This window comes from Anabrus simplex, chromosome 5 (genome assembly GCF_040414725.1).
Source record: "Anabrus simplex isolate iqAnaSimp1 chromosome 5, ASM4041472v1, whole genome shotgun sequence".
NCBI classification, from domain to species: domain Eukaryota; kingdom Metazoa; phylum Arthropoda; class Insecta; order Orthoptera; family Tettigoniidae; genus Anabrus; species Anabrus simplex.
Window position 1 is genome coordinate 119,508,891 of NC_090269.1, and position 16,557 is coordinate 119,525,447.

Here is a 16,557-nt window from a genome sequence, read left to right on the forward strand (position 1 = left end):
GCTAGAGCAGGACGGCTAGAGCGACGCATCAAGTCGGTTGTGGCTGGATATGTAACTAATGGCTCTAAATTTGAAAATAAACACCGCCATTTCTTTCAGTATAGTCGTGAGCTTGCTTGTGTGCATACAAGCTAAGAACCTTATTGATTTCATTGTGTAAACATTCGTGTCAGCATGTGTGTTTTTATTATTGTGCGTTTTTATCAGTTAGTGGTAGTTTGCCAGATCATAATTCAGTGCAGTCTTTAATATCTAGGCCGCTTCCGCAACAGACTGCCGAGGAAAAATCAGAGGTGTAACGAATGGGTAGGCCCACGCGATGTTTAATTCCGAAACCAGATTCATTACAAAAAGATATTTTTTCAATACCGGAATTAGGCTACTTCAGAGTGTTTCATTTCAATATGGTAAAAGAGTTTTTAAATGAAAAAATGTTAATGCGTTGTAGTAATATTCCTGAAAATAGAAATGTAAAATGTTTGTTTTATTTTTAATAATAAAAAGTATTGTTGATGTATCTAGATTTGAAAATTAGCCTGTACCGGTAATCATATTATATCATTGGTAAAAATTGTGCACCACTGAACTTTTAAACCACCAGCTGCCACTGTTTAACGGTCCATACTCGTGGACATGATATAGACTTTAGGGCTTAAGCCGTGTCAAGAAAACAAGGGGAAATTCTTTACATTTTGTAGAGAATTTTTCCTCCTTGTCTTCAGAAGAAAATCTGGACTGTTCACGAGGAAGACTTCTCCATGGAGAATGGTCAAGATTTTCTTCTCAAAACGTGGAGCAAATTTCACTGCGAAACGTAATTTCACCTTGTTTTCTTAACATGGCATACAGCCAAAAGCCTATATCATGTCTAATCGTTTTTTAAATTAATGATTTAATTTCTCATTTTTCTTGTTGTCAGAGCAAGCTAGAATCTGCAATACTGGAAATAGAGTTCCTAAAGAATGATGTGAAGAACATAATGATTCATCTGAAGGAGTGGGCTAAGCCAGAAAAGGTAAAGATTTTGTTATTCATATTTCAGAATGAAAGTGCTTGAAAATTAAGTGGACATTCAAAAAATGTTAAGGTTGAAGTTATCAGATTACTTGTCTTCTTTCAATATTGTATACAAGGTAATAGGTTTAAATGCATGTCATGCAGTTTCCCATTTTTACCATTTTTGAGTAGGCTTTTCACTTCTCTGTTTTTCTGTATAGTTGTCAAGTCAGTCACTAAACAGATTACAGTTAAACTTTATTTATAAGTTAAGGTTATCAAAGAAAAAAGATGTATAAGTGTGAAAAATGCTTAAATGAAAGTCTACATATGAAGTTAACTCATATTACAAAATTTGTAGGCAATATGAAACAATACAAACACAAAAGAAATGCATCCAGAAAAAAAAAAAAAAAAAAAAAAGATTCATTTTACAAAATACAGTAGTCCATTATCTTGGCTTGCTTTATGTTGGCAGCTGACATGGCATGAACAGTATTCTCAAACTGGTACAATTCAGCCATTATTTCCTCAGAAACATTATGGCGTGTCACAAAATGTTTGATAGGCCATAGAGCATTGACTTCATCATTAAATATGCTGTGGCTCTTTTCAGAGAAGTCCCCCCTATAATAATGTAATAATAAGGTGGACTTCTCTCAAAATATTTATAATCAGATCCCATAGTGCATCTTTAACTACCTGGAGATAATAATGGCTTCTGCAGTGACAAGGTTACCATTAACATTTACACAATCATCGAATGATGCCTCCTCTTCCAGTTTCTTCCATTTGCCATTATTCTCAGGAATGTTGCCATTATCATTGATATTACCATCATCATTACAAGTAGCTCCAAATCCAGTTTTTCATAAACAGTTTTAAACTGTAAGTTCTGAAACACGGTGCCATGATGCTGCGATGTAATACATTGCCTACTAGAAGAAAATAAAATTGTATGAATTGATTTATTGTTTTTAATTTTTTTGAAGTTGCAAGATTATTATAACAACTCAAAAATTAACTCTGTCTTGTAATGCGTGGTACCGCGCAAATTCCTGGAACAAATACTTCACATAAATATGAATGAAAATACAACAAAGGAAATAAATAAAAGAAATCTTACCTGTAATATGTTGCTATTCAGGTCATGCTTCTTTCTGGCATTTACACATCTGCAAGTGATAATTCTCATATTTAGTGTTCCATATTGATATCAGTATCATATAACAACCTTGAAAGGAAATAATTCAGGTTCCACCATCATCACCCTCCTCCTCTCCCCTTATCCAGCTTCTGTCGGGTCGGGGCATTCAGTGGCACATCTCCAGCTTCCTCTCTCCTTCCAGCATTCCTCTTCCTTCATTTTGTCCCAGTCCAGATTTCTTCTTCCTGCACTCTACTTGATTGAATCGATTCACCTTCTTCTAGGCCTCCCTCTCGCTCTCTTTCTCTCGAACTTCATCACTTCTGTTTTAGTATTCTTTCTTCCTCCATCTTCTTTACATGTCCAAACCATCATTTCTCTCATTTAAGTTTTCCATTCCAACCTCCTTTCTTACATATTTGTTTCCAAATCTGTCTTTCATCGTCATTCCTATCATACTTCTTAGGTATTTCATTTCGCTGGCTTGAATTCTATTCTCCTCCCTACTTGTCATTGTCCAGGTCTCACTTCCTTGGTATTTCCTTATTCCCGACAAGGTTTCTTACATTCTGGTAGAATTAATTGACCTGTTGTACCCTCTTGCTAATCTCCATGTCCAGCCTTGTATTCTGCTTTAATTCACCCCTTAGGTATTTGAAACTGCCCACAGTTTCAAGGCTTTGATCACCAATTTTTACAATGCCTTTCCCTTGCCTTTCTCCTCGTACTTGTACTTCTTTGTGGTTCATTCCCCAGACCACAATATCGTCTGCAAATCTCATCTCCCTATTCCAATATGCTGCCTTTGTCTCTTTTACAATTTCGTCCATAACCAATAGAAACAAACGAGGTGACAGCCCACTCCCCTGTCTTAGACAAATTTCATTCCTAAACCATCCCATCTTTCCAGCTGGAGTCTGTACACTGCTGACACAGTTATTGTTTCCATATGCACTTGAACAATCTGTACATCCATCGTAGTCCAACAGGTCCAGCAGCCGTTATCATTTCCACACTAATTTCATCCATCCCTGGTGCCTTCCCCTTTTTCATTTTTTGAACTGCTAATTCCACATCTAACATTGTTATATCATCTTCTAATGTGGAGTCATCACACCGTACTACTACTGTCCCCACTGCACAATTTCTCACATTTAGCAGTTTATCAAAATATTCCATCTTTTTGTTTCTACTGGTTGTGTTCTCTCCACCTTCCTCTTTCATCAGCTTTGTATAAATTCTTTCCCTCCTATTACTTTGTATAATTCCATACAGCATTCTTTCATTGCTAGCCCCATCCTTTTCCATCTTCTTGTTTTTTTTTTAAATTTAGATTTTTCCCAACTTTTCTTCTCTTACCAGTTTCTTACATTTCTTTTTATTATCAAGATAACTTCCTTTTGCTTTATTTTCTTTTATCTCTGTTAAGTTCTTACGTTTCTTTCACTGCTTCTCTCACCTTCTCATTCCACTACAATGTCTCCTTTTCTTTCACTCTCGTTGATTTTCTACTATAGACACACTCTGCCCCACATACAAATGACCTTTTGAAGTTGGACCAGCCATCTGCCACATTTCCTACATCAGTAATTGAAATTTGTTGTTTCAATTTCTCTAGAAATTCTTCCTGTGCATCCTTATCGTTTAATTTTGACACTTTTATTTCTGAACTTGCATCCGGGAGATAGTGGGTTCGAACCCCACTGTCGGGAGCCCTGAAGATGGTTTTCTGTGGTTTCCCATTTTCACACCAGGCAAATGCTGGGGCTGTACCTAAATTAAGGCCACGGCCGCTTCCTTCCCATTCCTAGGCCTTTCCTGTCCCATCGTCACCATAAGACCTATCTGTGTTGGTGCGATGTAAAGCAACTAGCATAATAATAAAACTGAATGAAACTGAAAGGAAACTAAGAACAATTTGAGAACAATATAAAATATATTTTCTGAGATTCTTCTTTTGTAACCAGAATAATAAGAAAAGTACTATGTTACAGGAGGCCGCCTACATTAGCAACTTAGACTTAATAAAAGAAATACTCCCCTTCCATTGTAACACCCTCCAGGAGCTCAAGACTTGTGACCATGAAGTGACAATCACCTGCCTCACTTCCATTTATGCTACACGCTCCTGTCTTTCATCTTTCCCATCTCAGTTATATTGATCAACTCCCGATCTTTGACTCAAACGGTATTAGGTTTTTGAGGTCAAGGGATTCTTTCATTTTCCTACTTCCATTTCCTTCCCTCCCCTTGTGGGTGGGGGTGGTAGTATAACACCCACAGGATGCCCTGCCTGTCATAAGAGGTGACTAAAAGGGGCCCTAGGAGATCTTAACTTGGGAGCGTGGGATGGCGACCATGGGGCCCTCAGCTGAGTCCTGGCATTGCTTCCACTTACTCGTGCCAGGTTCCTTACTTTCATCTATCCTATCCGACCTCCCTTGGTCAACTCTTGTTCTTTTACGGCCTGGGCCTATTAGAGCACTCGAAGCCTAGGGATTCTTTCGTTTTCATGCCCTTCATGGCACTCGTCTTTCTTTGGCCGATATCTTCATTTTTCGAAGTGTCGGATCCGTTCCAGTTTTCTCTCTGATAAGTGTTATACAGAGGATGGTTGCCTAGTTGTACTTCCTCTTAAAACAATGACTGCCACCGCTGCCCCCCCCCCCCCCCCCCACCTTTTAAACTGCTAATAAAATAATCCTGAAGCTCTCATGGTGTTTTTAGAAACCATTCTTAAAATGTTAAGAAACAGTACAGTAACCACTTGATTTAAGTAGTATGTTCTGCCAAATATGTTGATGCTGAAATAGGTCAGGAGTTGATCAAGATAGATGGGGTATGCCAGTTAACCAGTTCAGGTTTTGCTCATCACATAATTTCAATACACTGTGAATAGTTGTATATGCTTTGTCTCTGGCAATGTATAGTTCCCTGATAATGGTTTTCCGTGGTTTCCCACCTTTACACCAGGCAAATGCTGGGGCTGTACCTTAATTAAGCCCACGGCCACTTCCTTCCCAGTCCTAGCCCTTTCGTGTTCCATCGTCGCCGCAAGACCTATCTGTGTCAATGCGACATAAAGCCAATAGCAAAAAAAAAAATGTATAGCTGTATAGGACCATGTAATTTTTTGATTAATGAACTGTGTGAAATAGAACAAAGTAACTAATGTAGCCTTTGGGAATCATGGTTTAATTGTGTTGAAGACCTCTGGTGTAAACCTTCATAATTCTGATATTATATGTGATGAGTTATTCTCTTTTTCTTTCAGCCATCGAAAAGTATTGTGAATGCTATGGATGATGTTGTAATTTATAATGACCCTTACGGTGTTGTACTGGTAATGGGAGCATGGAATTACCCTCTTCAGCTGACATTGTCACCTGTGGCTGGAGCAATAGCAGCTGGCAATTGTGTGATTATTAAACCTTCAGAGATATCCGTTGCTTGTACAAAACTAATGGCAGAGCTTATTCCCAAATATTTGGATGAGGTACGTGTTCATGATACAGAATACTTTTTGAATTTTTTTTTTCCCATTAACATAGTTTTGTTTGGATTGTTGAAATTGTATGTTATCATTTAAATGTACAATTCAGATATGTCTTAACATTGTTTAGTATTTTTTAAGTTCTTAACTAAAATATATAACCAAATATGTTTATTAACTCATTGGCATATACTCACAGCTCCCAGCTATGCGATAGCATGCAAAACATAACATGAGGCGTGTGAGATATATTGGATTTGAGCACATATTTCAGTTGTTTGCAGGCTTGATCCTTGAACTATTTAATTTTTCATTGAGTTTCAACATTTGGAAGCACAGTGCTGGTCAGCACGTATGTTCTACTGCTCATCAAGAACTTGCTTATGGCTTCATGTATGTGACTGATCCTAGACTTCTTCAGGATTTTAGGAACTTTCAACATGCAGCGCTAATCCCTAAAGTGTTATAGTGCTTCATGAACTGCAGCTGGTGAAAGATTTATACATCATCTATTGTTGTCCTATGCATTGATTTTTATATTCTAAGTGATAGGCTGATGATGACCCGGAACAGTGGTCAAGACCGGTACCGCTTGTAATCATCTAGGAATGTAACATTACATTTCTAATTCTACTTATATTGAAAAGGTTGAACCATTATATATCTTATTTCAATTTAATTGTGAACTCAATATGGAACATTATGAAATTCTTATCTGTAAATAGCATTGCGCTTCTCAGTTAACTATTTTCTGACGTCGTTACTCAAATCGCTGAGTTCCTTCCAAGACATTATGGCACCATACTGGATGATCAAGTACAGTAGCTTCCCAGTGATCAGTTATCATTTGACCTTTTTTCATGTAGGTCTGTAGTGTATCTTTGCACTGTTTCTGTGGTCCTCTGTGTTGTCTTCGACCATCTTTTAGCTGAAAATTCAGAATTTGTTTTGGCAGACAGAATTCAGGCATATGAACAATGTGGCCTGTCCAACGGAGTTGGTGCTTGATGATCATGGCTTCAGTGCTAGTGAAGTGTGCTTCTTCTAGAACACTAATGGTAGTACCAAGTGAGTTGGCTGTGCAGTTACGGACGCGCAGCTGTGAGCTTGCATTCGGAAGATAGTGTGTTTGAACTCCACTGTTGTCATCTCTGAAGATGATTTCCCGTGGTTTTCCATTTTCACACGAGGCCACAACCGCTTCCTTCCCACTCGTAGCCTTTTCTATCTCATTGTTACTATAAGTCATATTTGTGTCGGTGCAACATAAAGCAACTTGCAAAAAAGAACTAATATTAGTACGCCGATCTTGCCATTTCACTCTCAGGATACTTCTCGGGCAGCGCTGGTAATAGTTTTCCAGGCATTGTGTGTACCTTCTGTATTCAGTTTGTGTTTCGCACCCATATGTAAAAGATGGTATAACAATAGCTTGGTACTCATAAAGCTTGGTCCAAGCACTGATACTATACTTATCAAAGACCCTCACACAAAGGCAACCAAAAACCGTGTTATCACATTTAAGGCGGTTTTGGATTTTGGCATCAATATTTGCATTTGCTGAGAGATGGCTATCAACGTATGGGAAGTGTTCTACATTCCCCAGAACTTCTCCATGGACTGTGATTGTAGGACACAGTGGTGAGTAGGGTGTAGTTTGGTGAAGGATCTCTCTCTTTTGGATATCAAGGCTTAGACCATTGCTTGTGTATGCCTCAGTGACCCATTTAAGACTGCTTAAAAATCTGTTTCTGAGCTGGCAAGAACAATATGGTCATCTGCATATTAGAGTTTAATATTGGAAATTGTGTATACTTTGGTTTTGGCTCGCAATGTACTGAGATTGAATAAACCTCCATTGGTCCTATATTCTATTTCTATGTCCTTTGGTAGTTTTCCATCAATAAAGTATAGTCCCAACACATATTTAGAACAAATTGAGAACTATCACACAGCCTTGCTTCACACCTGCTGTGATTTCAAAGTTCTCTCCAAGACTATTGTTGACAAGAACCAATCCATTCACGTTATCATGCAGCAGTCTAAGAATGTTAATGTATTTCAGAGGGCAGTCTATCTTAGCTAGGATTTTCCAGAGGGCTCTCTTTGGCAAGATCTGTGAATGCTATCTATAAAGGATGGTGGTGTTCTTTGCAGTTCTCTTGCATTTGCCTAATACAGAAAATCATGTCTGTGGTACTGCGATTGGGTCAAAATTCGCATTGTTTTTCTGGTAAACAGGCAAGAGACATCAGGTGGTTGGATAGAATCCAAGCCAGTATTTTTCCAGTAACAGAGAGAAGGGTTATTCAATGGTAAGAGTAGAGCCATCCCTAGATTTATGTAGGTCTGTACCTTGAGTTGATGGACCATATATGGTTTTCGTTATGCCGAAGAAAGTGTGAGTATTGTTAGTTTCTGCTAGATGTTGCATTTCTTGAGACTTCATCGTCCACCATCTGTCTATGAGATTACAAGGTTTTATTTGTACATTGGCTTCTTGATATTCTCAATTCTTGGAAGGTGAGCCATAATTATTCTGCCAAGCTTGGTATGCCAGTCTCTTTCTTTGTAGAAGGGTCTGGATTTCTTGGTCATTTTCGTCAAACCAGTCTTGATGTTTGAACTTACAGTATCCAGCAGATTCTTCACCAGCTGACAATATTGCAATCTTAAGTGTTGTCCTGTGTTCTTCAGAGCTTTCAGGATATTTATCTGGTAGCCTTTCCGTCAAGATTTGCTGAAATTTTGCTTTAGTGTCACAATTCTCGAGACAGTCTGTGTTCATTTTAGGTCTTGCAAGTTTTCTTTGTTACCTTCATTGTAAATGAATGTGAAGGTTCATCAGAGATCATATCAGTCAGTGGTCAGTCCAGCCGTTGTTAGCACTTACCAGAGCTTTCATGATTAGTGCATCGTGTTGATCCTGAGCACGCATAATTACGTGATCAATTGGATACCAATGTTTGGATCTTGGATGTTACCATGATGTTTTAAATTTATGTTTCTGCCTGAAGAGTGTATTAGTAATAACAAGATTGTGTCTGAGCATTTTGTGAGAAGAGTTCCATTAGAATTGTACTTTCCTACACCCTCCTTTCCAATTACTTCGGACCATAGTGTTGAGTCTCTACCAACTTGTGCATTTAAGTCTCACAAGAGAATGATTTTATCAGTTTGGGGTATTTTTGTTAGAAGCCTGTTGAGTTGGGAATAGAATGCTTCTTTTTCATCATCATCATCATCATCATCATCATCATCATCATCATCATCATCACAAGTGAGGGTTTGGGACATATGCACTGATTATTGTAGCTCATTGCTGATGGTGAGCTTGAGACGTGAGCTCATGAGCCTTTCGTTTATGCCAGAAGGTAGTTCATCAAGCTGAGCAAAATGTTTGTTCACAATGGCAAAACCAATACTTTGAATACGACTCTCTTGATTATCCTTTCCTCTCCCAAAATAATTGTAACTGCCTCCTTGATCTTTAATTCGCCCTTTGCCTGTTCTTGTAGTTTCGCTCATTGCTGCAATATCAGTGTTAAGTATTTTTAAATCATGATACCCAATGGCTTTTTGTCTTTCTCGTTGATAAACTGTATCATTGTCCACTAAAGTACACATGTTCCAAGTTGCAAGATTCATCTTTATTTTCTTTTGACTGCACCTGGTGTTCCCTCTGGGTGCTGTTTCCCAGTCGGGTAGTATGCACACTAACTATCTTTAGGGCAACTTTTCTAGCCCCCTCCCAGTTCAGGGTGAACAGAGTGGTTCTTGAATAGGCCTGCTCTATCACAAACACAGCACAAGTTGCTTTACAGCCTCTCTTCAGGCAAAACGGTGATCACACATTCGTTGCCTATGTACCGGTGTGTCACTATGAGCTCCCAGACTACACAGTCCTCTTCTGTTGCAACTCCCCGATCGCCGCAGGACTTGTAGTGGTATGTTTATTTTAACTAACCTCTGCAGAAGATGCCTACATGTGATAACGTTTAGTGTGGGAATGCTGCTGCACATCAACAATCCTTTCCCCAGTAGTATAACAGTTATGGCGACTGGAGGTTCTGAAACTGCTGCAGCCCTTGTCTGCTTTTCGAACCACCAGAGAACCTTCAGTTACCCCTGCGCCTGGTCTGCCATTGAGGACTTTCTATGATATGTGATCACCATACTCTTAGAACCCAAGCACTGAGTTGCACCTTCTGCCATCTACACTGTTCCGAAGTACATCTCCGCTGCAGATGCCAATGAGGACTTCACACATCAACCTGTGTTAGGGTCCTCCATATTTATGGCCCCTGGAGAGAGGGTGTCCCTGTATTTTAAAGCCCCCAGGAATTGGGCTACCTGTTGGTCCACAGATCCTTAAATCATCCCTATTGGAAACCCTCCTATCCGTCACCTGGGGACGCGCTCTAAAAGGGACAGGTTCCCCTAGTTACTAATAGGAAATTGCAAGCCAGCTGAGCAGAGTTGATGAGTTTGTTGCTTCCAAAACCAAAACAAGTCTCCCACCCCACTTGGGAAACTGGAGCTGGAAATGATGATGATGATGATGATGATGATGATGATGAGTGGTGACAGTGGAAAAGTCTCCATGAAGGGACGCCATGACGTTGGCATTGGTGTGGGAGCTTGTGTGCTTGTTGATCCTGAGGGCTGTACCAGTTCATCATTATCAAGGGGCGGCCATACCTTTTGTGCTGAAGTGCTGCAGCACATTGTCTATTTGAAAAATAAATTACTTTAATAATATTATCTACAATCAAATACAGTGCAATGAAAAAGATGCCAGCCAAAGAATAACATATCATTCAACTCTCCTCACAACCACGTTAGTCATGCGCTCCACGCCGGGTGCTGGCTGTGCAGATAACAGCTCAGCGTGGCTCAGCAATAATTTCTAAGCCATTTGCCACAAAGCAGGAACTCCACCTTTTGTGCATGCATGCCTAACTTCTTCGATAGGCTGTGGAAAGAACAGCCAAGACATCACTTCACAGCGAGTCTTCGTTCGACCACATAGAGGCAGCACTGATCTCACCAGCATTTCGACCAAAATGAGAACGTGGCAGGTGACTCAGCGGTAGTATTTAAGAGTGGATCTCTCAAAGCAAACGGGAAACAGAATACTGGAGAGAAATCCATCAGCTGCAGGTCTTTTAATTCTCCCAACTTACCTATTCCATAGCCATATTTGTACATCGATGAACTATTAAAAAATGTACTTTTTATGTTGTCAAAATAAGGACATGTTATTGTTATGCCCTTTAATTACAAAATGTCTAGTTTATAAATTTCACTAAGCAAACTCGTGTCTTCATCCTGAGGTGGTGCAGTTCTTCTCAGGCACACCCTCATTGGAGGTGAGCTGCATGTGCCATTTCAACCACATACCAGCCCTCCTGCCATTCTTAAATTTCTGGCAGTACCGGGAATCGAACCCAGGCCCCCGAGGACGGCAGCTAATAACACTAACCGTTACACTACGGAGGCGGACATAAATTTCGCTATAACATGTAATTTTGCGTTACGATGTTGCTAATTTTATTTCAATGATTTTTATAACGTTGCGAAGTTCTGCTTCTGCACACTCACACCAAGTGTTTCTGAGTTCGTGAAATTTTTGTGATTGAAGGTGTGTTTAATTAGTTTTGTATGAGAAATGTGTATTATGTGTTGGGGTTGTTTGCGTGTTTGTTCAGTATGAAAAACTCAGCGGAGAGCCCCTTGAAAACCGCATATATTTCTAAATATTATTTTTGGACGGGGGATGGGTTACAGCACACAACTGATTTTCTGCACCAGCCGCCACTGTCATTATCCATGCTGGATTGGCTTTACAGTAGAGCCAGACTAAAAAGTGTCCTCCGAATTGCCTGAGAGGTTCTGTGCTCTTTCACTTCATTTCTGTTTCTTCCACTGAGCAAGTGGCTGCATGGTTTGGGTCGTGTAGTTGTCTGCTTGTATTCGGCAGCCCTAGAGATGGTTTCCCGTGGTTTCCCATTTTCACATCAGGCAAATGCTGGGGCTGTACCTTAATTAAGGCTACGGTCTCTTTCTTTCTTTCGACTCCTAGCCCTTTCCTATCCCATCGTCACCTTAAGACCTATCTGTGTTGGTGCGATGTAAAGCAAATTGTAAAATTTTATATATATTTCTTCCTTTTCTATCCTAACATCCTTAAGTTTATATTATCTTACTGTCCACCCAGTGCCGGGCTGAGTGGCTCAGACGTTTGAGGCGCTGGCGTTCTAAACCCAACTTGGCAGGTTCGATCCTGGCTCAGTCCGGTGGTATTTGAAGGTGCTCAAATATGTCAGCCTCATGTTGGTAGATTTACTGGTATGTAAAGGAACTCCTGCAGGACAAAATTCAGCACGTCAGCACCTCCGAAAACCGTCCAATGTAGTTAGTGGGACGTAAAACATTTAAGTTCTTTAGGCATTTATAAAAGTGGTGGCACATGTTTCCTCTAGTGCACAGTCACTGTATTGTCCTACATAAGAGGCTTGCAGTGGTGTCTCAACGACATACTAGCGCCAGCGTCTTGGAAAGGTGTAGCATTCCAACTCATGAACCCACTGCTATACTGGGGTGAAACGCTGGTAATTTCACGATTGAAAAAGCCTAAAGTCTTAAAGGGCTTCATGTTTTTTAACATTTCCAGTCGATGAAATTAAATTATAGTTTCCTTCTAGGAACCTTATTTTTTAACATTATTATTGTTTACCCCGCCTCTCTGCCTCATGTAGTAAGGTTGTATGGAGGTTTCTTCCTCCCCCAGTCACAAGTTCTGGGTTGTGACGAGGTGATGTGCAACAACTGGGAGAGAGTAGTCACCTACCCACCTCCAGATACCGGGCAACCTCTGGAGCCTGCAGGACTCTGCTAAGGGTTGACCAAAAATGGAACGGATAATTTTTTTCATCTAAGGTTGCCAGCCGACCTGAACAGCAAAGAAGTGCCTGATTTGTCTGCCTCAATTTCTGGTTGCTGCCAGGTTTGATGGAGTGAGCTTTCTTTTGGAGAACCTCTTCTTGATTCAATAATGGTGCAGAAAGTCTTGTTAGTGAATTAGGTGATATGCAGAGATAGTGAGATGGAAGCGTACTTATCAAGACTACTTTGCTCGAGCAGAGCAGGAAGCTCTTGAAAGTTACGATGTTCAGGCCATTGCCCGTTAAGGTAGAAAAACTAAGTCCCTTAATTCCTGTAAAGGAATTATCCTTAATAGGGACTTGATCAAGGCCACAGATGATGACCTTATCTGGAGTCTTGCTCATCGAGGTGTTTCTGATATTGTCTCAAAAAGTGTGTTGGCGACAGTCCCTAGACAGTCCCTACAACACGGGCACTTTAATCTTAACTTTTGATTTATGACACACCGCCCAATTATATCAACGTTTCTGTGTACCCTCTAACTGTTTGGCCGTATTTTCTATCCCGTATGAGGTGCTACCACTGCCAGTGGTGTGGCCACACCTCACCGCACTCAAGGAATTTGAACTTCTACAGTTAATAAGTTGCTCATAAAACAGGATTTAGTTGCCTATATCATATCATTATTAATGAAATTTCATTGAACCACTGGGTTATAAGTGTCAGCCATGCATCTAAACTTGTTGCTTAATAACACGTGCCTAACATAGGGTTAAGGGTATGGCTTCATTCGGAGAATTTGAAGAAAGATCCTGTGAAGTCAGGAAAGGCCATAAAAAGTATTTTACAAGACTTGTATTCTTTTTAGATAGTAGTAAAACAGAATTTAATTTATGAGCGTAACAGATCGTAAAGAATGCTTGCGGATACTTTGATTTAACCTTAGCAGCAAGGCCGTTAAGCTGTTAGTATTGACAGCTTTCCTATCATATGTTTGAGCAATTAATTTATTATCTGGATTTAATTTTTCTAAATGCTCAAACCTGTTCTGATCTTGGTGAAACCTGTTTGGCTGTATGATCATCATTCATGTCTATAAATTAATTGAACCTTTACTGGATTTCCCCTTTCATATCATCATATCTAATTACTGTACTCAACTAACATTTCATAGAAATATCTGCAGTTTCATCCACAATATTATTCTACTTAGCATTGTCCTGCAGGTGATGGGTTTACTCTTTGCGTTTTTAAATACCATTTTGCACAGCCATGGACATCGTTTGACCTCAGTTGACCTTCCCTGACGTCCACTTTTACTTTATCTCTTCCAGTACCTTGTTGGTCGCCCAGGTCGGCGGCCACCATTTACATTAAGTGGAAGGTGAGGTTGGTGGCTGCTAAGTGCTGCACATAGAATGTAGCCATACCATCGGAGATGCTTTTCTCGCATTTTCTCTGCTGGCAAATTGCATCATTCCTAATGTGGTGGATTGAGGATGTACCCGTCGATCAGTAGAGCATTCACATCCTCATCGTGTGGTTTGTTGGGTGCGCTGCATTCAGCTCCCTACAGTGCAACTGGCTGTGCTGTTGTTAGCTATATCTTCAGCTTTAGCTGAATAGACATTTTCTTTTCACAAAGTACGTGAGTGATTTTCTCCACCGCATCCAAGTAACGTTTATGCTAGCTAGCACTGCATTGCTAATGCAGTAGTCGCACTGCAGGAGAGACCCAAGTTACCTGAAACCACCCATCTTTGTTCAGCTTTCTCCCATAATTACCCCCTGTGGGTGGGGGCAGTAGAATAACACCCACGGTGTCCTCTGCCTGTCATAAGAGACGACTAAAGGGGGCCCCCAGGGCTCTCAACTTTGGAGCGCGGATTGGCGACCACAGTGCCCATAGCCGAGTCTTGGCATTGCTTCCACTTACTTGTGCCAGGCTTCTCACTCTCACCTATCCTGTCCGACCTCCCTTGGTCAACTCTTGTTCTTTTCTGACCCCAACAGTATTAGAGCACTCGAGGCCTAGGGAGTCCTTAATTTTCATGCCCTTCATGGCCCTAGTCTTCCTTTGGCCGATATCTTCATTCTTTGAAGTGTCAGATCCCTTCCATTTTTCTCTCCAGTTAGTGTTATACAGAGAATGGTTGCTGAGTTTTACTTCCTCTTAAAAGAATAACCACCACCACCACCACCACCACCGCCGCCACTGCCGATTTGGATTTTAGATGGTGCCATCACTGAGATTAGTTTCCAAGTATTCCACCATATAGGGAGAGGTGGTTGTTCCATTCTTCAGCCTGAAAGAAAAAAAAAGAATGATCTGATGAACAAAATGTTATATTGAAAGTAGATTGTAATTAGACAGAGAAATACATCTTTGTATTAATTGAAAAGAATAATGTGGTTAGCTGTAAGAAGTGTGATATTTTTTTTTTTACGTCCTTTCAATTATTTGTAGAGCACTGATGTAGTTGAAAATAGTGTGAGACCGGTACAGTGCCACAATGCATAAATTAATATTCTGTCTATTTTGTTCAGGAATGCTACCATGTCGTATGTGGAGGGATCCCTGAAACCACTCTGTTGCTGAAGGAAAGATTTGACTATATATTTTACACTGGATCTACCAGTGTAGGAAAGATTGTCAGAGCTGCTTCAAATGAATACCTTACACCTGTTACTTTGGAATTGGGAGGTAAAAGGTAAATCAATGGATGTTTCTTTGAGATATTTTCTTATGATTGTCAATATTGTGATGTTTTCTATTATTAACGTAAGGGCTGCTGTCCTACATAGCTTATAAGTTTATACATTTGACTTAGTAGATTTATTTTACATAGATAACAGTACAAATATATTAGTTGTTGGGTGAAACTTGTGTGTGTATGGTAGCCAGTGTGCTACTCGTGAGCAATATAATTATACACTAGGCCTATTTAAAAACCATACCCAAATAGAGATACTGGATAGTTAGGAGACAATATGTGGTTTTCTTTTTCAATTTTAGGAGCTTACCTGTCGCCAACCTGCACTCTCCTATTACTAAAAATGGTAGGTTTTTGTATATAAAAAAATTAATTCTGCATTTTCTAGCATTATTCATGTTAGCATTTAGCATTTTGTAGTAATTTACAGTGGAGGTGATATTTTCGAATGGAGATTAGGATGTTACAATTTATCAGCATATCCAGTTCAACAAAAATAGAGAAGTGCAAATCCAGCTGGAGGGTTTAAATGACGATATTGAGAAATATGGTTTGAAGATCTGTGTGGGGAAGAGCAAAGCAGTGGTGATGACAAGAGGAGAAGGAATCGTTAGTATCAGGGGACAAAACCTTGAGGTTTTTGAATACTGTAACCGGTTTTCAGCAGTTACACGATACATAGTTAAAGGGCAGGAAAATAAATGCAATTACACGGTACCCTAACGCCTAGACACACACTAAACATCTGATGAACTGCGCTGTATACAACACAAGTAAATATCAGATTGGGGAACTTGACGACAATGAACAAGGAACGTGGAACGGGACCGGGAACTTACCAAAGGCCATATGGATGCGAAGGTTGTGGGTTTCCAGAAAGCCAACCGTGATCTCTTGTTTTCAAGATAATATTTTCGAAAATCAACATTACAAAGTAACTTCCGAACAAATGCAGCTATACACAAAATCTAGATACACAATTTACGAAATACGAATTAGATGTTCTTTGACAAGAGCTTGCTATACGACAAAGGAGTTAAGCAAATAGATCTTAACACAAATCAAGTCCTACGATACAATCTTGAAGGTAAGCAGAAACACAACATGTTATTACAATTTAGAGTGAAGCTAAACATGCTTTCGCATCTGAGCAATAGAGTGGCGACTAGGGCAAACTCCTATGTGATATACCAACGAAAATTAAATGCAAATTAAAACCGGACTGAAATCAACAGTGCTTACCCCAAGGCAGCCCATCCTGGGAGCGAGGTCACCACAACAGCTGGACTCACGATAGAACGAAAGACAGAAGAAATCCT

At 39.9% G+C, this 16,557-nt stretch overlaps 1 protein-coding gene across 1 annotated transcript in view; it reads left to right on the forward strand.

Moving 5' to 3' along the window:
* The window catches only part of LOC136874677 (aldehyde dehydrogenase, dimeric NADP-preferring), a 145,652-nt gene that overhangs the window by 15,332 nt on the left and 113,763 nt on the right, over positions 1 to 16,557 (forward strand). Inside the window, exons 3-5 of the mRNA XM_067148315.2 lie at positions 920 to 1,015; positions 5,418 to 5,639; positions 15,072 to 15,235. Coding sequence (XP_067004416.2) covers positions 920 to 1,015; positions 5,418 to 5,639; positions 15,072 to 15,235 — 482 coding nt within the window. The remainder of the gene's footprint in view (positions 1 to 919; positions 1,016 to 5,417; positions 5,640 to 15,071; positions 15,236 to 16,557) is intronic.